This window comes from Cydia amplana, chromosome 18 (assembly GCF_948474715.1).
Source record: "Cydia amplana chromosome 18, ilCydAmpl1.1, whole genome shotgun sequence".
Taxonomy (NCBI): Eukaryota; Metazoa; Arthropoda; class Insecta; order Lepidoptera; family Tortricidae; genus Cydia; species Cydia amplana.
In genome coordinates this window covers 9,338,474-9,364,517 of record NC_086086.1, presented here as the reverse complement: position 1 = coordinate 9,364,517, position 26,044 = coordinate 9,338,474, and the positions used below count along the sequence as shown (strand labels likewise).

Below are 26,044 nucleotides of genomic sequence, written 5' to 3'. Positions count from 1 at the left end.
CTCCACATTTACTAACACTCGCGCGCAACGGTAGTAAAAACTTGTGTGCGTGGTGAATGGATACACCTCCTTTAGACAGATTTGTTGTCTGGCTTCTTAATCTGAAGGTTATTGTGGCGCAAAAGGCATGTTTACTTCGTTTTTCGGTCAGCGCGGGCGAGTAGCATGCGAGCGTTTGCTCAAAACCGGCGACGACACGTACCCTGCTCGCATCGCCATTCTAACTTGTTCTGTGGTCATAAGCAATCTTAAAATTAAAGCCGATGTAACAATGTTTACTACGCTTACATTAATACGAGAATTTTAAACGTGTCTATTAGTGTAGATTGTAGGTAGAGTAGGGTTTACAATTCGGGTCGAACTTCGAACGGATCTTCCACACCATTGTTATCATGGCGATAAACCAGACGCGTTCATTTTAATATTAACAATGATATGATTTGGTATGAAAATTTCCAATTAAATTGGCCAATTTTCACTACCTATTCTTGAGTGTAATTTATTGGAAGTAAATCCGGTAATGCATTTGGAAGGTAAACAGCGATAATACCTACCAAAGTAGTTTTCACTATAGCTTTGTCTTATGTGATCACAAAAATGTGTAATTATTACTCTTTTGCTTATTCTACAGACAATAAAATATTTATAAACTGAAATAGATGTCATATAGTAAAGAAAAAGACATAATAAAAATAATGATTTAATAAAATAATTTGATTTGTTCCCAAAGTTGAATAAAATATTTGTTTTATATTACTGTTGCGTCGCTATTCATGAAAAGCTGTGAAAATAAACAACGACAGAGCCGACTGGACATCTCAATATTAAGACAATACTTTCACACTTCCATCAATGATAAAATCTCCAATCGATAATGTCCGCAATAAATAATAAAAATATCGACCATAAACACAATTGATACGTTACGTTGGCATATTTATGGTTAGTGTCGCCGGGTTCGAGTCCGGGCGAAACACGGCGCGTAATGTAGCGCGGAGTGATCGCCCGTAATGTGTGTATGGTGAAAATTATTGCGATTCTGACGATCTGCATGATAATGTACTCTACTTATATATAGGAAAGATTCGGCCTAAGGATACGACGATGTGGAGGTATTCAACAATAAGAATCGTAGGTAGGACTAAGCGACTCGGCTTTGCACGGGTTAACAAATTATACTCCTAAACCCTAAACCTTCCTCAAGAATCACTCTATTGATAGGTGAAAACCGCATGAAAATACGCTCAGTAGTTTTTGAGTTTATTGCGAACAGACAGACGCGGCGGGGGACTTGGTTTTATATGGTGTAGTGATAAAAAGTAGATTCGCGGATCGCGAATCAATGTAGGTAGGTATGTATTAATGTATTACAAAAATATATAGCTATGCAGCTTTATACGTTAACCAAGTAAGAATATCATTATTATCAATAGGTATGGGTTTACCACAACGTCTGTAGAATATAGCTTGAAATGTTAACAGTTTGAAAAAATGTCTTGTACTTTCGACGTTAAGTCTTCCAAAGCAATATTTAAATATGAAGGAATAAAATAAAAACGTTTTAAATTACGTCACATTTAAGTACTCTAGATATATCCCTAAACTAAACAACACTTAACTAGGCGCAATTTAGCCTCAAACTCACACTGACAAATAAGTAGAGCCACTCTCCGGACGGTGCGGGTCACTATCCCAGCAAGGCTTCTTTATAGTCTTGTCATATCGGTTAATGGTCGCGCTTTGTCGCACCGCCGCCGATAGCGCGATCCTATCAAACAGGTTCTGCATCATAGACGTATATCTCAGGACTGGCCTTACGGGCAATTAAAAGTGGAGCATGAATGGGGACAGTACAGGTGTGTCACCGCTACAAGGTGATGAGTTCGCATCACGCGCGCGATTGGTCGCATCGCAACTAGTTGGCTCGAATTCGTGAGTGACACCGCTGAACCAGTACCATGTTTAGTGCCCGGGCCCGTCCTGAGATATACGTCAATGGCCCTGCATGTGGATAAGACGTCCGGCACTCCTGCACTTAGGTACCTACACTACATATCTTTCAGGATGTCGTATCCATGGCGATAAAAGATAAAAAGTTAGGCTGCCTAAAATTGTTAGTAGGTCAAGGATTAGTTATATGTAGTTTCCGGGTACATGCATGGCACGATTGCTTCTAAATCATCGATATAGGCCTGTTGACTAGATTTATAGCTACAGGTACATATGAACTTCATACATAATTTTCGTAAATTACTCATCCAAAGTTTATACACAAAATAAATCTGAACGAAGGTAATAGGATTTTACAAATATGCTGTGGCTAACACCGTTTTCACATTATCCAATCCGATGGTTATCCGATGTCGGATACGATTAAGTATTATAAAGAAGAAAAAAATTAAAAGTGGCTTTGGATATTTTTAGGGTTCCGTACCCAAAGGGTAAAAACGGGACCCTATTACTAAGACTCCGCTGTCCGTCCGTCCGTCCGTCCGTCCGTCCGTCTGTCACCAGGCTGTATCTCACGAACCATGATAGCTAGACAGTTGACATTTTCACAGATGATGTATTTCTGTTGCCGCTATAACAACAAATACTAACAACAGAATAAAATAAAGATTTAAGTGGGGCTCCCATACAACAAACGTGATTTTTGACTGAAGTTAAGCAACGTCGGGCGGGGTCAGTACTTGGATGGGTGACCGTTTTTTTTGCTTGTTTTTTTTTGCTTGTTTTGCTCTATTTTTTGTTGATGGTGCGGAACCCTCCGTGCGCGAGTCCGACTCGCACTTGGCCGGTTTTTTTATAGGTACCTACATTGTTTGTTATTCAAAAGAAAGTCTTATTGTAAAAGTAAAAAATTGTCATAGGACATTTTCGGACAGCTGTTTTCTCCAAAGGTCATCCGATAACGAATCGGACAATGTAAAAACGCTTTAAGTTTCGCTAATCATTTTGCTTACCTCACTAAAACGCTTAAGATATTAAGAACAATTAAATGGCATTGTAATGAATTCCTCGGAGACGGAGGTCGTGAACTATTCAAGCGTATCATGTCAAAACGTACCCCTGTCAAAACATTCTCCGTAGTAATGGGGTCGTCGGTAAATATTAATAGTGCCACCGGACCTTTAATGAATAAGCGATGGCTTGACGGTGCCCGGAGATGATACAGTGTGACCCTAAAATACTACCAGATTTATTCACGCCATGAGACTAAATACATACTGTTTATGGATATGGATACCTAATACCTATATATTTAAGACAGGATAAAAAGAAAATCGGCTTGGAATTGTAAAAAATTTACGTAGCTCAGCAGCTTACGTGATAAAATTCTAAAATAAGCCAAGTTTTAAAATTCTGAGTTGGCAGCACTAAGTGTAAGCCCTTTAAAAGGCCGATTGCGATTAGGTACGTTATTAATTATCGTCTCCCAACTCTAACAAGCCGTTGATTCGTTTGTCCCTATCCGTCATTTTGACATTTGCGTTTATTAGAAAGAGATAAAATTAACAAAGGTTGAGGTTTATGAATAAGGGAGTTAGTAATGTTAGAAATCTTGACTGATGGAATTTTACACTCAAGATTATTGTCTATTATACCCCTAAAAAGTACAAAAATTAAGCTCAATCCAATAAAAAGAAATATTTCCAAACATAACAGGCGCTATCCATAATTTGTATATAAAAGTCATAAAGACTGAGTAATAAAACTTTTTCTCCCTTGTATTCCTATTAAAAAATGAATATTTTTATTTACACAACGTACACCTGCTTACTTTATTTATTTATATTTAGCATCCGTATATTCCGTATCCGTGTATTCCTACGCTGATAGCTTAGTTATACTCTTAATTAATGGATAAACTACTCATATTATAATTTTCCTTGAAAAGCGGTCCCTCGGCTACCCTGCCTACTGCTTGGCAACCCTAAGCTCACCCCTTCCCACACTCGTAAAAGCAATTCGCTAAATTGTTATCTGCATGTTAGACGTGTCCCTGAATGTCGTATGTCGCCGTTTACCATCAACATATTAACTACATGACATGGTAGCTTTATTATACGTGGTGGATTTAGAGCGCCTTTACACTGGCAGATACGGTATCGGAACGGACTCAACGAACACTGGTAAGGCGGCGAACGATATTGGAGCAAGTTAGGATAATGTTCCTTTACAAAGTACCTATTCAGATCACATACACCTACTCACTCAAATTTGATATTGATGTATATTATACACTATATGCATAAAGTCTGTGAAGAAAGAGAAGAGTCGTAGAATGTATGGGGCCCAATACATTCCACGACTCTTCTTTTCCCGAACAGACTTTACCTATGAACCTTCAGCAGTGATATCAACGACGCTTTTGATAGCCGGCAATTGGACGATAATTACTTCTTACTGTAAGTACTAACGATAAAATCGTTGTAGGACCGATATCTGAAGAATGAAAAGTCTGTAGATACATATCTGCGTGCCACATACCTTGTGGCGATGTATAGTGACAGATACTTAATTAAGATCTACCGTAAACTCACCCAACTAAATCTCCTAACTCCAAAAGTAACTGAAATATCTTGATTTGGGTGTGACTATTATTTGAATTAAGATTCTGTTTTGAGCCAAAATAGTTTCATAAGTGGCGAATAATACCTACATACCCATAAAATACTAAAGAAAACATGAGTATTGGTACTTAATTAAGTGTTGAACTTATAGGCCATAGTTCTATAACTATTATGGTCCACCAATACCTACGCATGGTCTATAGTTGGGTCTATATTTGTCTGTTACTTAAATATAGACCCAACCTATAAAATTTTGAAAATGTCACGTAACGGAGCCGTACCGTAATGGTGTCGGATGTTGAAAATGTATAAGGGACGCTATAATTTTATACAAAACGTAGTTCAGTTAAGCCTTATAATGACCTTATGGTTCATTTGGGAGCTGTTAGGTCCTTTGAAACTAATAACGTTTGAAGTTTGCGGAGTTTGAATATACTTAATATCTTCGTGAACTTTGGGCTAGTGGGACACTGAAAAGACAATTGCCGTTATCTACTAAAATGTTTGCTGTAAAATTAAATCGCTTCTTAAGACAAATTGCTACTTAAGTACCATTATGTGCATTTTACTTTATTTTAGTCCTTTATATGTACATTATTCTTTGACTTTGACTGTTTGAAGTTTTTAAAATACCTAACCTAAATTAACTTAAGTTTTAAAAATAACCTTAATTATTAAACTATACCTACTTATTCACAGTTTTTATGTAATTGAAAACTCTACAAAATCAAACGTTACGAATCCAAATGTGAAATTATAATCCTCCCTGAAATACACATACACCTACAGTAAAATTATTTTCGTTGAATTCATTTGTATACCTATGTAATTAATTCGAATAGCATAATTAGGCACTCCACCGATTAAATGAAAAAAAAAATGGCCAGTCGCCATATAACTAGCTATTTTTAAGACGTCGAATTTACGTCGCTCATACCAAGGGGGATTTGCGCTCGTAGCTATTTAACCACAATATTATTTATTAACATGACATCCTTTATCCGCTTACCGCAAACAAGCCCAATTAGCCTCTCTAGCTTTCGCAACCTCTTATCTCACTCGCCTTTTCAATCTAAATGTAACCTTATTTAAAACATATAAGGTTTAAAGTCCTAGTACTAGATGTACAGTTGTAAGAGCTTAGATAGGGTATTGTGGGTAATACGGACGTATCTTAAGGCAGGTTGAGTGCCTCGGGCCTCTGTCAACCCTTTCGTGGGGTGTGCTGGACTAGTATTCCGATTTACTTACCAAGAACATTGTATTAGAGAAACCATGCAGGATCCTTTTACTTACACTTTTTCCAAGAGAAGACCACTAGAGAAATCTACTTAGTCACAGCGAAATTTCATCATGCTCGAATCTGAAAAAATTCGACTAGAGAAAATCCTAATACCACACAATCCTATAGCCACAGGATACTCTATACTTACACCCTTATACATAAAACTTGACGGTCCTTAGTTAAATTATGTTTTATCCCTTTCTTATAAATACACAAGTCAAAATGACAGATAAGGACAAACGATTATTAGCTAACGAGGTTTGTAGCGCGTTTATGATTAAGGGGGTTAGGTACTCTATAGATATTGCATGTTGCTTTCCTATCAGTGAGTTATAAGTTGCCACTTGCCAGAGCTGTCGAGGATGCAGCAATTTTTTTATTTATTTTTTTATTAAAAATGGGCTTACTCATGGCCACAAACTAGCCGAGGCGAAAACGTGGCCTACGATGGAGCGAGTCTGCCCAGGTGCCTGTTCACCCTTGATTTGAAGGTTGCCGGGTTATATGAGCTCGGAAATATAGACGCCGGCAAGGAATTCCAATTTCTGCATTTGTTGAATGTGTCAATTCTTATGCCTGTTGTAGTGTCCGCTTATCACAAAGTGGTTCGTACGCTCGTTTGCCACCATTGTTGTATAAATAATGCACATGTTTTCAAGAGGCGATTTGCTCAGCATCCGTTAGGAATGATACTCTTTAGAAATAACACACGGTGGATTGTAAGCTAACGAACGGTGGGCATTTGTAAATTAGATCAATAATATTATTTGTACAACAAGAGATCAAAGTTTGATATTTCTTCGAGTGCTTATTTTGAGTCCCGTGCAAGCGAAAGATTCTATACTAGATTCACGAGCGTAGCGAGTGAATCTAATTTAGAATCTTGAGCGTAGTAAGGGACTCAAAAGCGCACGAAATGTAAATAACTTTGATCTCGTGTAGTTCACAAAACTTTTCACCTCAGCAGTGAGAACATATTAGAGAACCCGAAAAATGTATCCCTTCTTCATCACTTACCTCTATTCACTCATGTTTTCTTAAGATATACCAACAATTAAGTTTTCACCTCAGCAGCTCCAACAAGGGTACTTTGCTACTTAAAAACAGTGAACAAAATCGCATTTTGCTCATTTTGTATCACGCAGTGAGCAAAATCGCATTTTGCTCATTTTGTCTCACGCAGTGAGCAAAATCGCATTTTGCTCACTGAGTGAACAAAATCGCATTTATATATTTTATTTATTGATTTTATAGTATAGAATCTTTCGCTTGCACGGGACTCAAAATAAGCACTCGAAGAAATATCAAACTTTGATCTCTTGTTGTACAAATAACTATTGCCATCATCTACCGCGAACATCGAAAAATCGAAAAGCGTTATCTGCCTCCATCGCTCTTGCATATTCGAGCGATAGGGATAGGGACACAGATAACGATTTTCGATTTTCCGATATTGGCAGCAGGTCCTCTGCATACATCTGCGAAGAAATACGTACGTACACCACTTGAAGAGGACAAGACACATGTACCGTAACTATTTCTTAAAGTCTGCTTTTCTGCTCCGTAGTCAATCAGGAATACTTACCCATCCATCTTACCCGCCTCATGGACACCCTCACGACGAATAAATAATTCTGTCCGGACTCGTCCTGCCGTGTGGACATTACTAATTCAGGGGATAGTCCGACGTAGTATTTACACGCAAAAATGTCTGGGGAATCGGATATTTGGATACCTTGATTGGGCAAGGGTTAGTAATGAGATAGTGGCTTATGTGGATTATGTTTGGTTTTGATTACAATGTATGGGATTACGTATAGATATACCGTTGGTCGATCCGCGTAACTACACGCAGGATGTTTTGTTTTAAGATATTGCTTTACGTGAATATTTTCTGATTATTTTTAAGCATGTATCTTAGACATAGAGAAGATAATTCTGTAGTGGCAATTCCTATAAAATAGGACAGAGCTTATTCCTAAACTTTACTTTATCTTATTCTACTCCAACACATTTTGTACTAATCCCAAACACTCCCACGACATCATATCAATCAAAACAGAACTGTGTCAGCCAAAATGATTTAAACCCCGAACTCAAGCCTCCCTCAACAAGATTTTAATTACTCGTAATTTATCGTCGCCATTAATCCGTCGCTTCTGCTTAAAAAAAGCGTTTTATAAAACAAAAAACGCGGGAATCTATCCCCTTGATTACAAGCTGTCACGTTACGGGATTTTTTCTAAGCCACTCTAATTAGTTGTCGGTTAGTACGCGTGTCTGGGGCATCCATTTTCTTAAATGTTTACTGTAATTGGCCCCCACCTCGAGATGTTGCCAGCCACAAAATTTATTGCTTAATTACCTCGAAGTCGCGTCGCGTTTCAAGCAGATGTTTTTTATTCGCAAGGAAAAACGAAACGGTTTAAGAATGACATTAATTAATTCTTAATGAAATTCGTCTTCACCCTCCTGAGTTTTAATTTAAACGGCCGATTTATTACGCGTACAATTTGTCGCGGTACCCTAGTATAATTAATACAAAACCGTTCTTAATTACATTTATTACCGACAAGTTAAACAGATACTGAATCTGCATTGCATTTTACATGGGTAATTTATCGTCGACTTTAAAGACAATATCAATTTAGAAACATAGGCAAGTCACTAGGTAAAAACGTTATTTAAAAGTGATCGGTACAAACAGGTATTGAAATCGTAAACCTAGCCTGTTCTTCCTCCGTTAATATACGTACATAAAATAATTAATTTAAGTTTACAAAGTCACTTTCAATTAGTATTTTCTTTGGTACGGGTCTTCCACGGTGCCTTGGAACAATGGTTCATCGTACCGTAAGTAGGTGTCGTCCTGTCTCACCACGTCCTGGAAGGCCTTGTGAGACACCGGCTCATTATAGTTCACGCCGTCGTGGTACTGGTGACTGTTTATCAGATTCCTGTTCACGTTCCGGTTGTAATCTGCAGGTTTCTTATACTTGTCTTCTTTTTCTGGAAGGATTGGAGTCGTTGTCACTTTCTCTTCGGCTTTCTTATCTTTTGCTGTCGTACCAGCTCCAGCCAAATCTCTATAATTCCTTTCTTCCTTCCTTAAAGGTGCGTATTGATATTTGTTTCTGAATCTATAGTCATACCTGCCGTTTCTTGCATAGATATCGTCATCATACGGCCGCCTGTAAGGGTCTACAGAGTACCTGTATCTCAAATCTACGCTAGGAGGCGTCCTGACGACTTCAGGGAGATGGGTGTAGTAGATTATTCTCTTCGGTTTTCGTGGTACGTAGTTGTTGTAAGGTTCATCGTATCGATCGACTTTAGGGCCATATGGTGCAGGGATAAACCTAGGCATACTCCTTCTGTCGTAACCGTCGTAATAAGGATCGCGTCGATACAAATCATCAGCGGGGTAGGCCGGGTAAGCGGGGTACCGTTCGTTGTAGTAGGGTCGCCGGGATTCTTGCGGGTAGTATACTGCCTGCCGCGGGTACACTGGCTTATACAACTTAGCTCGCTCGTCCTCGCCTGGCCTGACGAAGTCTGTTCGTATGTCTCGAACATCGTCGGTCCTTGTTACTCTCTGAATGGCTTCCTTGTCGTTTCTCGATTCAGATGCTTCTAAAGGTTTGTTTTGTGTAACGAAGTTTACTCGAGGCATGCGGGAGTTGATGAGTTCTCCTGATGGTTGCGGGGGCGTGAGGATGTCGTCTCTGTCGTCCTCTTCACGGCCTGGAAAAGGCAGTTTTATCCAGTTGTCGTTGGATGCTCTGGCACCTCTGCCAGTAGGTTTATCGGTAACTCTTTCTGTGGTCTGATACAAAGGAAGAACCTCTTTGGCGTTCTCGTTCGTGATGGATATTTTCGTAGTGGGGTCCTCGGGAGGGCCGGGCAGCCAGGGTTGGTTGGCCTCGTGATTATTTTCGGTGCGAATGTTGTAGAATTTCTCCTCTTCAATAACACCGCGGCGGCCCCGAGTCATGTCGGTTTCCATCGTCACCTAGAAACACGAAATGATTTCTTCATAATATAAGTGCACAAAAGCACGGGGAAGAAACCAGAGATAAGGATTAGGATTCTTAACTGGAGTCACTTCAGTGACTGGCCAGTCTAGTGAGAAGAGTTGACAATGCGCTTCTCGATCTATGCATGTCGTGCTGGCTTAACCAATCATAAGGAACAAAGTACCTTCCAAAGCACGCCTTATTTATGGTTTATTTTCATTAATAAAATACCATGCCTTAAGTAGTGTGTAGAAAAAGTTAACTACTTTTAGAAAAAAAACTTACCTCTGAATGCGTTTCATAGCCATGATGTTCCTCCGCACAGTGCGCAGCCTGTATGAGAGCCGCGCACCAAAATATCAAAATCTTCGAGTTCGTCATCGTGGTTTCAATTTATTTCGTTCTGGAATGCAACATAAAAAATTAAATGCATTGATTTTTCATTCGAGAGATTATAGGAAGACGATACGATGCACAGGTGTCACCAGCAAATACATCTTGCACAACAAGTTTGTAGAATGCTCCAAGACAAACTTGTTGTACGCACTGGCGTATCAATATTACCTAGTATCATAGTATGTACATAGCTAAACCTATAACAATGACTCAGTCAGTAAGTAGGTATTTACTTATGCCGTTATTTCATTTCATTCGATATTTTTAAAATCGTAGTAATATCCGATTCATTTAGAGCTGACCTTTGGCCCTCAAAGGCTTCAGTTCGGTGATGTCAAATACAATGATTCTAAAGTTACCAGTTAATTTTGCAGAACATGCGTTGAATTGAGTTGACATTGCCCCCCTATAGTTTGTAGTAAATTCACCACTGTTGCCTTTCAATAAGGGCTAATCATTGGATTGGAATCAGGTTTTAAACTTTGATATGTGTTATAGCAGACCGTGGTCTGAGGTTTTGTTCATTAAAACCATTATGTTACGCGATTGATCTTAACGCTTTGATAGGCAGTAAATAAATGGTAAATAACGATGTTTGGTGTCATTGTGGCTCCGGAAGTGATGAAATGGGCGGAAGGCGCGACGGACCGTGAATGTTATCTAGCCCAACGTTGCTAATGCCCGCGGATTTGGGCGCAGGCGAGGACGATGGCCTGGGAAACTTGATAATACACTAGATCCTCGATAACAGACCCCCGACAATCAGGTAATCGTGATATGATAATCCGGATGGACGCGACGCTAGCGGCGGAAACTTTGGAGGGGAAGCGGGGGGTAATTCACTTGACGCGAGAATAAAGTAGACAGAAGAGTATTAGTGATTTATGCTTGCCATATTTAGTGAGGTCCCGCGCCTACTCTAAATCCGTGCCTAACGCCAAGTTTCCTTTACTAAAGGAAATGTGCGATCACGGTTGGAGGACCTCTGAACCGTACTCCATGCTTGAGTAGACGTAGTTACCCCATTGACCGTACTACTTTCATGGAGGCGATACTTGCCTACTGTTAAGTTTTTTTAATTTAATAAGGAGGAAGCAGTGGTGGCGCATCCCAAATACTCGTTGGACAAGCTGAAGGAGCTAACACCTGGCGGTCTAGCATAAGTTGCGTTCTCGCGCGAGTCCATGACCGGGCGCACCTACTTGAAGTCGCGCTTGATGTATGAAGTCGCGCGCGAGAAAGCAACTCATGCTAGACCGTCTGGTTTTTCTTAGACACATAAATGCGCATCGTCCTCAAATTTATCGCCAACATCTATAATGCTACAAATACAAATAATTTATTTATAACACCAAGTTACAGGTCATGCTTAGGTCTAGGAAATACATTTGGTATTTTTATAAATTATGAATGAATGAAATAAATTATGAACAAATTTAAGTTATTATTATTAAACTCATTGAGTAGGAAGGTCGTAAAACTCATCCAATGAATAAAACGTGTGGTCAAGTAGCCACCTACGTAGTTTTAGCTCAGCAAAGGCTACTATAGAAGCTGCATCCTTTTTAATTATGTTCGGCAGTCTGTTGTGCACAGACGGGCCCATCACATACACCGACCTCTCGGACTTGCGTAGGTCGTCTACGTCGTCTACCTACGCCATCTACGCCTCGTCATTGACAAAAGGTAAATCTAAAAGTTAGTCCACAACGATAAACGACATGTGCACCAAAACCTACCACAATAGCTTAACTAGCCTTTAATGAAACCAAAATCCCACGATCAGGTGTCAGCACAGTACGTTCCGCTCCATATAGCCACGATCAATAGCAATAGGTCCCGTTACCCGAAATCCTATTCAAACATGTAGAATGGGAACAAATAGTCCGTGCAAATAGACTGTTGACTTTCAATACAGATAATTTATTCATGGGTCCGAGTGTACCTAATGTGTAATATTATCCCAGACAGTGAACTATGAATACTAGAGGAACTTTGTTCTGCAGACCGCGCGATTGAACAACTGGCATTGAAAAAAATCAAAACCCACTCACAATATTTTATGAGAATCGGTTTAGGTACCTACCTACTGTGATTGCAAAAGTAAACTTTCAGTATGAATAGTATATTTTAATTTCAGCATATGACATGATATGCTAATAACAATAGGTAACAGTAAGGAGACTTTTGCGAACTGGGTTGCGATATCGTCACTTTTGCTATTCGGGATCCATTAAAAAAATAAGTAGAAGGCTGATGAGTAAAATTGGCGGCGCATCCCATGCTCTGTACCGGAACACGGCCATACGAGAAGTTGCATAAAGTAAAATTGTCCCAGAAGTGTGCGAATCTTTTATCAGTCATAATCATAATCCCGTAGGTTATTAGCGCGACCTCCGGTTGTATTGACCAGTGAAACAGGTGGACATTGAAAACATTATTAACATTAATAACGAAATTGAGCAACAAACACAAAGGATTGGTACAATACGAGCTCAATTTTGATAATGATCATCATGTACACTAATATTTATAATATTATTGTGATATAAGTACGGGAATAATTACGCGACATTCTTTCTTTTTAGGGTTCCGTAGCCAAATGGCAAAAAACGGAACCCTTATAGATGCGTCATGTCTGTCTGTCTGTCTGTCTGTCCGTCCGTATGTCACAGCCACTTTTCTCCGAAACTATAAGAACTATACTGTTGAAACTTGGTAAGTAGATGTATTCTGTGAACCGCATTAAGATTTTCACACAAAAATAGAAAAAATACAATAAATTTTGGGAGTTCCCCATACTTAGAACTGAAACTCAAATTTTTTTTTTCATCAAACCCATACGTGTCCAACTATGGATAGGTCTTCAAAAATGATATTGAGGTTTCTAATATCATTTTTTTCTAAACTGAATAGTTTGCGCGAGAGACACTTCCAAAGTGGTAAAATGTGTGTCCCCCCCCCCCCTGTAACTTCTAAAATAAGAGAATGATAAAAATAAAAAAAATATATGATGTACATTACCATGTAAACTTCCACCGAAAATTGGTTTGAACGAGATTAACGGCCCGATTCGGATTTTGAAATAGACATCTGCTAGATATCTTTTAGACATCGCCAAGATACGATAACGATATGTTTAAGATCTAACCTGCCTTTGACATTTGCGCGATTCTGGAGATAGGTACTCTTGAACGATTTCCACAAGATATGACTTAGAGATACAATTCACATCTAATAGATATCTAACTCTGTCTAACGGTAAAAGTGACATTGGTTGCCCGAATTGCGCTGCAAAAGAGAACCAGTTCAAATCGAAACTATAACGTATCTGGAATGGATCTAGTACGTGTCGTCTCTTGTGAATATCTTGAAGTTCGAATACAGCAGCTAGTCAGTAGTTTTTTTTTATACGTCATAAATCGCCTAAATACGGAACCCTTCATGGGCGAGTCCGACTCGCACTTGGCCGCTTTTATTTTCACTCGAGTACAGCAAAGCAAATATATAATAACGAATGTACCTAGGTATGTACTTGTTCTGGGGTCCTAGGCGTCCTAGCCTACTAGGAAGAAAAGTATTACCTATATATGTTGTATGTTTCACGGCTATGTCAAAAGTTTAAAACTACTATGTCAGTTTTGAGAAATGGAAATGTTGTTGTCAATCGAGAGGCAACATTTATATCCGACTTAAAAGTTGTTGTTTACACGATACCCGGAAAGATCCTAAAATGAAAATTAGAATCTTGAGCGTTGCGAGGGTCAAGGCACGAGGTTTAAATAAACTTTGCTTCCGAGAGAAGCACAATATTCGCTAGGTGCACGACTGGTGCTGCCCTCATTTACAAACTCAAACTCAAAATTTGCATCAGATTACTTTGCCACTTTTGCAACTTTCTCATCAGGGGGCCTAGCCAAGATGCCAATCGTTTGCGCCGTAGCGAACGAAACGCTTAATGACCCTTTGTCGCACTTATACAGAATAGTGATAGTGAGAGACATATGCATCAACGAAATAAGTTCCATAAAGCTTAAATCCATAAAATGTCTCCTTTAATCTCATGTTATTTATTGTCTTATTCCACTTAAATAAATTGAGTTAAATGTCAAAACTAAATTTTATAGCATTATTAATTTTGTTTTTTTTTTTATAAATATGTGTCGGGACATATCTTAAGAACTCTAGTGTGTAAATCTAAACAAATATCGTAAAAAACTTAAAAATCACTCACCTCACATAATCCCGTGGTGCCGAAGCCAGAATCGAACCCATAATGAGCCGACCCGCGGCCGGCCGGTCGTCACGGGCTGTGACCTTTTGTTGTCGCGGTCCTCGGGCCCATTGTCACCCATCAGCTAGTTGACGTCACGGTTTTTAAATCGATGGGTTTAAAACCCACAGATTATACTGGTTTCAACTGTCTTTAGTTCCGGCCTTTTGTCTCTGCCGGGCACAGATGGGAGTAGATCATCACCAAGGATTAATTGATTAGAAAAAAAAGCGGCCAAGTGCGAGTCGGACTCGCCCATGAAGGGTTCCGTATTTAGGCGATTTATGACGTATTGTTAAAGCTGTCTAAAAATCTTATATGTGTATATGGCCCACGCACACATGCATATCGTATTTAATAAGTACTTTCCTAAACACACCTCAGTCTTCAATAAATCGTAGAACAAGCAACACTCATTTGTATTATTTCGAAAAATCAGCAAGATCCAAAATCAACCTTATTACAATCAACATATGGTCCATACCGAACCGGATAGCAACGAAGAAGTCTGCGAGTTCGCCGGCGAACGAGAACAAAAGGACTGCATTCCAGAGCGATAAGGCGGCCGGCGGACTGTTTTTTCATAGTGAACATTTTGTGATCTTTGCATTTACTTTGCAATACTTTGATCTTTGCATTTACTTTGCAATTAAATAGCAAGTTATAAGGTGAATAGACACGAAACATTTGAGTGCAACTAATTAACATTAAGATTGAACTTTTTGCCGTTTATATAAGGATATTTACGTGAAATTTGGTGAAACAAAATGTCAAATATGGAACAATTAATAAGTGTGTTACAAGATACGGCAACTATATTACAAAAAACTCAAACAAATCTCAAGAAATGTCCTAAAGCACGACTTACAAAGGGGTATCTCGAGTCGCGATTAAAAAGCATAGAACATTACTGGAGTATATTTCAAAGTGCGCATCAAGACCTTCTTAAGTGTACACCGACGGACAAGCGAATGGATATACCTTATTTGGTTAATGAAGATTACTACATTTATGAAGACTTGTACTTCTGCTTAAGTGGCGATATAAAAGACATGTTATCATCATTTTCGAGTGGTAAATGCAATCATACTGCCAGTACTGCCACTGACAGTGCTATAACTGGAGATAAAGTGAAGTTACCTCGCGTACAGCCACCAGTTTTCAGCGGCAGTTATGAAGATTGGCCAACGTTTCAAGACATATTTGAGTCACTTATACACAACAACAGCTCGTTAAGCGACGTCGTGAAGTTCCATTTTTTGAAAAATAGTGTCAGTGGCGAAGCACAAGCTTTACTTAAGAACATACAAGTAACAGACGCTAATTACGAAGAAGCTTGGAAGACTTTAAAGAATCGTTACGGAAACAAAAGAATAATTGTTAATGCTATTATGAAAAGATTATTTTCGCAGAAAAAGATATACTCGCAAACTTCTAACCAAATCAAATCACTTTTAGACACAACTACGGAGTGTTTGAACAGTCTAAGCAACCTTAAGGTATCAGTTGAATCCTGGGATCCTATGATAGTGCATTTGATTGTGTTGAAACTTGACACAGAGACTCACAAGGACTGGGAAGAATATTCCTTTAAGAGTACACCGGATGACTTACCTAAGTGGTCTGAATTGAGGACTTTTCTTGAAACCAAATTCCGTACTTTGGAATTTATTCACCAGACTACTTCGGCCGCTCCTTCAGTTTCTCGACCGGCTACGCAGAAAACCTTTCATTTGACTTCGCCAGCTCCTTCTAATGAACAAAGTAGCTTGAATACAACACCACCGGCGACTTCAAGTAGAACGTGCATCAAGTGTAATGATAATCACACGCTGAGTCACTGTAAGGATTTTGCCAATATGGACGTAACTGAAAGAACTGACTACGTGAAAACAAACAATTTATGTTATAACTGCCTACTCAGTGGCCACTCCGTGTTCAAGTGTCGTTTACCAACATCCTGCCAAATCTGTCATAGACGTCATCATTCTCTACTACACCATACAAAGAACGAAACTATAAAGGCATATCTTAGTCAGATGGAAGAAAATAATGATGATGACGTACCAAAAGAAGAAGTAGAAGATGATATCACTGTAGCAACGCACTTCATTGCTCAAAATTCAGATGCTTTATTAGCTACAGCGCTTGTCCTAGTAAAGGGTGAGAAGGGGCAAGTGCTCACACTGCGGGCTTTGATTGATCAGGGTTCCGAAGCGAACTTCATCACGGAGCGAGCCGTGCAAATGATGAAACTACACAAGACACCTGTCAGGGGTTCAGCCACGGGACTCGAATCAACTAAGACCTCAGTGAACAGTATGGTACAGTGTGAGCTTCAGTCAAGATTTGACACTGATTTCAACCTAAACATCAATGCATTTGTCTTATCTACTCGAGTAACCGCTGAACTCCCATCAAAAGCACACACCAAGACTCACCACGCTTGGCAGCACCTTAATGGACTCGATCTGGCAGACCCGAACTACCATCAACCAGGTCGAGTAGACATGCTTCTAGGCGTTAAGGTCTATGCAAAAATTTTAATTAATGGCTTAATCAAAGGTCCTCCAGGCTCACCATGTACACAAAATACAAGCCTTGGATGGATTGTATTCGGAGACGCTGAAGGCAATTCTTCAAAAAATATTGTTGTCATGCATCAGAAACTCGACTTAGACCTTCTGGTAAAAAACATGTGGGAACTGGATTCAGCAGAAAAACCAGAACTTACAGCAGATGAGAAACTTTGTGAATCTATTTATGAAAATACAACTACCAGAACAAAAGAAGGAAGATATGTAGTGAAACTTCCCACAAGAACAGAGAAAATAATGTCAACAGAAGGAGAAACAAAAGACATAGCACTGAGAAGATTCAAACAACTAGAACGAAAATTCGAAAAGGACGAAACATTCAAAAAGGAATACACCAAAGTCATAGAAGAGTATTCAACATTGAAGCACATGGAAGAAGTTCCAGACACTGAAATAGAAGCCCCATCAGTATATCTCCCACATCATGCTGTGATTAGGAACGACAAGGACACATCTAAAGTGAGAGCTGTGTTTGATGCTTCATCTAAAGGCATAAACAATATTTCACTCAATGAAGAGCTACTGGTGGGTCCACAGCTTCAAGAAGATTTAAGGAACATAATCATGAGATGGCGTATGAAGAAAATCTGCTTCGTTGCAGACATACAGAAAATGTATCGTCAAATTTTGGTTACAAAACAAGATGCAGATCTGCAGCGTATTCTTTGGCGCAAATGTGCAGCAGACCCTATTAAAGAATACCGCCTGCTTCGTGTCACGTTTGGTACAGCATCTGCGCCATACTTAGCTGTGAAAACGTTACAAAGGGTCGCAGACGACGAAGGAAAACACCATCCAGTAGCTGCAAAAACGATTAAAGAAGATTTCTACATGGATGACCTCATGTCGGGCCAAGATAACACAGAAGACGCTGTAGATGTAGCCAAAAATATTGCAAATATTCTGAAAAACGGAGGATTTGATTTGCAGAAATGGTCGTCTAATAGCACCAGCTTTTTAAAGCAATTCCCACCGGATGAGAGAAACTGTAATGTAAACATGAATATCAACCTAGACGGAACTGTACGTGCACTGGGTATCACTTGGAACATGGGTGAAGACAGTTTTCAGTACAAACTTGAACTACCCCAGCAACCGATAACTATTACAAAGAGAAACATACTAGCAGAAACGCAAAAACTGTTCGATCCTTTGGGATGGCTGGCACCAAGCATAATTCAAGCCAAGATGCTTATCCAGAAACTTTGGCTGCACCGATCGAGTTGGGATGATGAAGTAGAACCTGAAATAAAAGAAGAATGGTTAAACATAAGACACAATTTTGAAAACTTAAGGGACGTCAATATACCAAGATGGCTGCACACAACTAAACTGACTAGATAAAACTACGATACATGGATTTTCTGATGCGTCTACAAAGGCTTATGCAGCTGTCGCTTATTTGAGAGTAGAAACTGAAGAAGGTGAAATCAAGACGAATATCATAGCTGCTAAAGTCCGTGTAAGCCCAGTGAAGCCAGTATCTTTGCCTCGATTAGAACTGTGTGGCGCTGCGCTGCTGGCAAAGCTGCTTAAACAAATTAGAGAAGCCATGAGAATCCCTGAAAGCCAAGTGTTCGCATGGACTGACTCAACAATAGTTTTGTCGTGGTTAAAAGGAGACCCTAACCGGTGGCAAACCTTCGTCAGGAATCGCGTGGTGTCCATTCTCGATGATATTGGCGACAAATGGTATCATGTAACATCCCAATCGAACCCTGCGGATATTGCGTCACGTGGTTCCCCGCTACCAGAACTCATCTCACATCATTTATGGTGGAACGGGCCAGAATGGCTAAAAACACATGACATTCCATTTAATAAATCAGACGCCACGACAGACTTGGAAATGAAACGAACCTTTCACACCAGCTTGAAGGTACAAGAGGAAGATAATCATTCAATTATAAGTCAGTTTGACGATTTTGATGATTTACAAGAACTTGTTAACACAATTACGTACTGCAAACGCTTTTTAAATTATAAGAAAATTACCCCGAACCCTACATTCACAACAGAAGAGTTACAAAATTCATTGATGACTTGCATTAAATTGGTACAACAACAAGCATTTGATGATGACATAACCAGACTACAAAATAACAAAAATGTAAGATGTGACAGTAAATTGAAATCATTGAATCCTTACCTGGATGAAGTTAATATACTCAGGGTGGGCGGTCGTCTTAAACACGCAAATCTGAGCGAAGATAGCAAGAACCCTATAATTCTGGACAGTAAGAACCGACTTACCTTTTTACTTGTGGCTGATGCTCATCAAAGAACCCTTCATGGCGGACAACAGTTGATGATGTGTTACCTAAAAGGTAAATACTGGATCCTCAAATTGAAACAAAAGGTCAGATCATACATCCACAAATGCCTGATATGTGCAAGACAAAACGCCACTGCCAAGAAGCAGTTAATGGGAGATCTACCTAAGGAACGTGATACCCCAGCGCGACCATTTCTGAATAGTGGCGTCGATTTCGCTGGTCCATATCAGACACTTATGTCAAAAGGGAGAGGAATAAGAACCATGAAATCATACATAGCTATATTCGTGTGTATGGTTACTAAAGCCATACACTTGGAGCTTGTCGGAGATTTAACGTCGGAAGCCTTCATCGGGGCCTTCAGACGTTTTGTTGCACGAAGAGGCAGGTGTGCACATCTCTGGAGTGACCAGGGGAGGAACTTCATAGGAGCAAATAAAGCCTTGGCAGATGCATTTGAAGAAGCAAAGTTGGACTTTGATGAAGATATAGCTACAAAGCTGGCACAAGATGGAACCCAGTGGCATTTTGTACCAGTATACAGTCCCAATTTTGGTGGATTGTGGGAAAGTGGAGTAAAGTCCATGAAGTTCCATTTAAAAAGAATCCTTAATTCTCATCTTACCTTTGAGGAATTTTCAACTCTGATCTGCCAGGTCGAATCGTGCCTTAACTCACGGCCTTACGTTCCCATAGACGATGATGAAAACGCGGATCCTTTAACCCCAGGACACTTTTTAATTGGAGAGGCACCGATAACTATACCATCACCAACCTTCAAAGATACTAACACGAACGTTTTGTCTCGTTGGCAACACCTGCAAAAAATGTTAAACGATTTTTGGCACACGTGGCAACAAAATTATTTATCAACACTTCAACAAAGAACGAAATGGACAAAAAAGGAACCGGAATTTGATATTGGCCAAATCGTATTAATAAAAAACGAAAACTTACCTCCTGGAAAGTGGTTATTAGGACGCATTGTTGACAAACATCCTGGAAACGACGGCCTAACGCGAGTGTACAGTGTCAAGAGCGGTGAAAATATTGTTAAACGTTCTATCAGTAAACTTTGTTTCTTCCCAGTCGATGTTTCAGAATAGTTAATTAATTAATTAATGTTATACTTGTTTATAACGTCTAAAAAATGATATTTGTTCTATTAAAGAACATATTTATTTTTATTATTATTATAAATTGTAAATTTCTTTCCAATTTTGATGTTTATGCAAACCTGGTTAAGAATTATTACGCGTAATGAATGTAATGATGAGTTGTATTTTAATTTTGTTATTAATTTTGCATGATTATTTGATTTAAAAAAGGATAATATCCTTTTGGTGGGCGGTATGTTAAAGCTGTCTAAAAATCTTATATGTGTATATGGCCCACGCACACATGCATATCGTATTTAATAAGTACTTTCCTAAACACACCTCAGTCTTCAATAAATCGTAGAACAAGCAACACTCATTTGTATTATTTCGAAAAAACAGCAAGATCCAAAATCAACCTTATTACAATCAACACGTATAAAAAAAAACTACTTACTAGATCTCGTTCAAACCAATTTTCGGTGGAAGTTTACATGGTAGTGTACATCATATATTTTTTTTAGTTTTATCATTCTCTTATTTTAGAAGTTACAGGGGGGGGGGGACACACATTTTATCACTTTGGAAGTGTCTCTCGCGCAAACTATTCAGTTTAGAAAAAAATGATATTAGAAACCTCAATATCATTTTTGAAGACCTATCCATAGATACCCCACACGTATGGGTTTGATGAAAAAATTTTTTTTTATTTTCAGTTCGAAGTATGGGGAACCCCAAAAATTTACTGTTTTTTTTCTATTTTTGTGTGAAAATCTTAATGCGGTTCACAGAATACATCTACTTACCAAGTTTCAACAGTATAGTTCTTATAGTTTCGGAGAAAAGTGGCTGTGACATACGGACGGACAGACGGACAGACGGACAGACAGACAGACATGACGAATCTATAAGGGTTCCGTTTTTTGCCATTTGGCTACGGAACCCTAACAAGTCTAAGGCACCAACATGTATATGAAATTTGTAGATAGCGCTGTACAGTTCCTCATGAGTTCCCCATACATCATTATGCGGTAACTCTGGCTATCAAAAGTTTGATACCGCATCACCAAATTTATTTATTTTATATAGGTTATATTTATATAATTATGTACGCTTTATTTTTATTTAAGTATTTCTATTTATTTATATATATTATTTGTAGCAATGTGTATTCAAAACTTGCATTTCATTAATTTTAGTAACTGTACACTATTGTTTTTGTTTGTCATTCATCGTTACTTCTGTTTTGTTTTATTCGTTTCCTCAAAGGTTAACTGGAAGAGATCCCATACAGTGATAAGTTCGCCTTTGTTGTATTTAATTTACTGTGTAACTATGTTTCTCGTGTTTTTATTTCCATGTGCAATAAAGTATATACATACATACATACATACATACCAAAGTACCTTATAATGTAGTATGACCCGACAATTCACCGTACAATGCTGGTCCAACAAGTAAATAACCGTCGTTATTTGGCTACCCAGAAATGTCAGAAACTTCTCAATGTCGATCGTCGTCAAGTTTGCGCCAGCACATTGGTTTTGATCTTACAAAAGTGTAATGGAAACCCGGCACGTATAACGGTGCGCATTTAAACATGATCGATAACAATGCGCACACGCATGCGTAGCGTCGCCAATCTGCAAGTTCGACCTATGGCTGAAATTATTTGAGACCAACCTTGCTTTACTAAAAAGGGCCGTTGCAATTTGAATCTTCTTTCCTAGAATTAGGGTCGATATTTGAATGGATAAGTTAGAAATGATAATCTCGGATACGAGCATTGATCTCTGTGATTATTAGTTGCTACCACAATATAATACTCAATCTGCATATCTATGCTTGTCTCTTTCAGAATGTTCTGGGTGGATAGAGATGATGAGGCTTAGTATCAAAGGTAATTAGGTTAGAAAAGAAACATCAGAACTAATTATTAGTACATTTATAAAACATTTAATACTATTGCTGTATCATTTTCGTCGCAACGAACATAAATGCATTCTCGCTTAGGTGTGACCATTAACAACAAAATAAAATAAAACTAGCGTTTCATACGAGGAAATAAAATGTTCCTCTTGAACTGTGATACGTAAGGCATTTTAGCATTAAGTGAAAGCTATAAGACTTAAATAAGACGTACCGAGACACAAACTGAATATTTAATACATCAAATAATGACGTAGTGACAACCTCTCCGATCCCACGACCTCTCGACGCCTTACAATTACGACCCATATTTGAGCCATTGGGATAGGACAGATTTAATTGGGTCTAAATACTTTTAGTGTACCATCGCCCACACTGTACATCGGTGACTCTTATGCCTTTTGGAATACACTCCTAGTGTTGCTATTTGTAAGAGTATTTCCTGAGTTACTAACCATCAAACTTGTATCATTTTATCACATATATTGCATTACCAAGAAGAAATGGTACACAAAAGTATTTTCACCCAACATTACAAAATTCTAATATTCGAAATGTTTTGACAGACAACTTAGCGAGTAAGGGCCATTTTGAACATCCAGGGTTAGCCATTAACTCGGACTTAACCGTTAACACAGGGTTAAATTGGTAACTCTGGGTTTAACCGGTTAACCCCGAGTTATTGACTAACCCTGGATAGCGCAAGTGACCCCTAACACATTAACTGCCAGCGACTCGCTAGGGGAGTTCACTGTTCGTAGGCGCTCTTCGTTACATACGGGTTTTCCCGTGTTATCGGCTACGCTAGTAGCGCGTAGCTCGCGCTGGCACTGAATGTGCTAAGTAATAAATATCCACCTTAAATACTCTCACCGTACTACTGGTTATGTTGCCCGTGTCAGAAATGGAACTTTGTGGACTGCAATATTAATAGTTGTTGGATGAGTGATATCATGGTATAATAATATACTCCGCCTGATACTCTCTTCCGAGATTCGCGAATGACCTAACTGTCACTTGCCTACGTCATCATGCTGTTTACAGGTTCTCAAACTTTAAAATGTGGGAGAATTTTAACCAACGGTGAAAATTATTTTAACGGCACTAATTTTAAGTTATTCATGTAGAAACATAATAAAATAAAACAAATCTATACTGGACTTTTCACTCCTACTCTTACAGTTCCGAATAGAGCAGCCAACCATTTTCGTAACAAAACATTAATTACCAAGCTTACGACGTGAAAAGTTTGGAAAACACTGCGACTGCTGACACTGAGCGAGAAGGAAATAACAATTAACACGCGTTGGACAAGGATGACGGTCAGGGACAAAATGGCGGATTGTCAAATGTGACAGCGCTATCCTGTGTTGCCAGTAGTGTAAACAGAATTAACCGAACGTCTGAAATTTCTTTCGTGAATCGGAAGATATTGCTAACGAATAATTAAAAATGACGTGTTATTGTAAAATTTAAGATAAAATACGTATAAATGAAAATTATTAAATTATAAAGAAATATTTTAACTTATTAACCATAGATATAATGTACCCATGTAACATGTTATGTTGAAATAAAGTGGCAATGTTATTGTGACGTAGGCAAGTGACACTCTGGGAAGAGAAGACCATGTTTTATTAGACCATGAGTGATATGAAATGACGAAGGGCCTTCTGACCTCCCACACCGGCAATACAACTAGCACTCACTGTACTCACTAGGCTCATTTAGACGGCGCGCAAACTCGTATACTTAGGGTTGCCAGATGGTCGGGATTCGGCGGGATTCTCCCGATTTTTAGCAAGTGATCCCGATTCCCGACAAAGTGAAAATTGTCCCGAAAAACAGCTTCACGTTATAAAACAATAATTTCAAGTTCCGAACTGTCGTCGAGCGAGCAAGCGACCCGCGTCGAGCCCGTCAGCGCGCGCGCCCCGGCGCGCGTGGCGAGATTGGGCAGAGCAGCTGACGTAGTGCCAATAATGTAAAATATCGTTGTTTTTAATACTATTAATTTAATTTTAATGTTTTTTTTTCCCGACTTAAGGCCCAAAATCCCGAAAAATTGATATTTTTTCCCGATAATAGCGCCTTTCGATCTGGCAACCCTACGTATACTATACTGGATCAACCAAATCTTGTCAGTAGTAAAAGGCGGCAAATTTGAAAAATCGCGGGTTAGCAACACTGTGTTCGTGGTGGTGACGTGGCCCTTACGGCCACGTTACCAATCTTCTCCCAACAAGAGCAGTCGCTGGTCACAAGGTCGACCAAACTGCATACTAATTAAAAAAAAAAAAAAAAAAAAACACTGTTCGAATAATTCCAAAATCGCGTGTCATCTGTGTGTTATCTGTGGAATGTGGATCGTGAATGACAGCCATCATCTTATTGTTTACAATCTGAATCGTTTCTATTTCAAGAGAAATTTCTGCTGTCACCATTAAATACCAAGATTATGCATGACCTCAAGTAAAGCTAAGGTGCCTACAATGTACAATCATGCTCGTTGACGGTAAACATTACTAAAATTTGAGGTTATGATAATTCACTCGAACTGACGTATGAAGGGCGGAAAATAAACAGTTTTGGTTCGATGTACATTGCTGCTTTTCTTAGCGCAATTCTGCTCTTTGAGTGTTACATGGTGTTACCCTACTTTAATTTGCAGTACATTGCTACTGACAAGATTTGCTTGACGCACTATATTTTAGTTACCTTGCGGACCATTGAGGTTACATCAATTCAGCCGACCGATCAAATGACGCAATGTAACGAAACTCGCATGCGAGTTCTCGCACCGTCTAAATGAGCCATAAAACACGTAGAGCATACTGCGACTTTCAGCAAAGCATTTAATTTGAGCTCTTTTAGAAAGCGCTCTTCTGATGTATTACTAAATCGACAGGAAGATTTGAGTGCTGAAACGAGACAGTTTCGCAAATATACCGTTACAAATACTCGCCGTATGCGCCAGTGTACTTAAGCAACGCATTATTAAAATATACGCAGACGACCTGCATCATATCGCAAAATTAAAGAAAACTGTTTTACAGGAGATAACATTTATAGTTTAAACTGTGTAGAATATAAGCCATGCCCGTTTGAAGTAACAACATGATCTTATAACAACAGCTATTCGGATGTAATATTATAAATAAGTAATGCTGAATATGACCGTTGACTTCTAGCGAACTCTACAAGGGACTGTAAAAAAGCCTAGCATATTTGTGTAAAAAACTATCCGCAATCTCGGTACACTTGATTAATTTAAGATTATAGTAAGTATTTAGTCACATAAGAATACTAAGAATAAGCGTCCGTTATGTCACTAAACAATTTAAAATTATACATTTCTTCAGTGCTCGCGGTAATGGTTAATAACAACCACTTAATTGTCAGAATATTCTGTAAGTGTGATATGAATGAACAGAAAGTCTAGCACACAGATAGTATTCGCTTGATTTGCAAGCATTCGACGCCATAGTAAAATTAGTAGTAGTATCTCAAGCAAATATCCAGGCAAACTTAGTGTTCTAGTCCGAAGCGAAAAGGAAGGAAAAGGTTTGCCGCTCGATAATATTCAAACAATTCTATAGAA

The 26,044-nt window shown here is 38.8% G+C and overlaps 2 protein-coding genes across 2 annotated transcripts; one reads left to right on the top strand and one right to left on the bottom strand.

Annotated features, from left to right (window-relative positions):
• Positions 1–8,637: 8,637 nt before the first annotated feature.
• On the bottom strand, positions 8,638–14,547 carry LOC134656224 (uncharacterized). Its single transcript, XM_063511725.1, has 3 exons — positions 14,506–14,547; positions 10,161–10,278; positions 8,638–9,871 (listed from the first exon to the last, which is right to left on the bottom strand). The coding sequence occupies exons 2-3, from the start codon at positions 10,254–10,256 to the stop codon at positions 8,654–8,656; spliced, it is 1,314 nt and encodes a 437-aa protein (XP_063367795.1). The 5' UTR covers positions 10,257–10,278; positions 14,506–14,547; the 3' UTR covers positions 8,638–8,653.
• A 729-nt stretch (positions 14,548–15,276) lies between these two features.
• On the top strand, positions 15,277–18,485 carry LOC134656242 (uncharacterized). Its single transcript, XM_063511744.1, has one exon. It carries the CDS (start codon positions 15,312–15,314, stop codon positions 18,483–18,485), a length of 3,174 nt encoding a protein of 1,057 aa, XP_063367814.1. The 5' UTR covers positions 15,277–15,311.
• Positions 18,486–26,044: the final 7,559 nt, after the last annotated feature.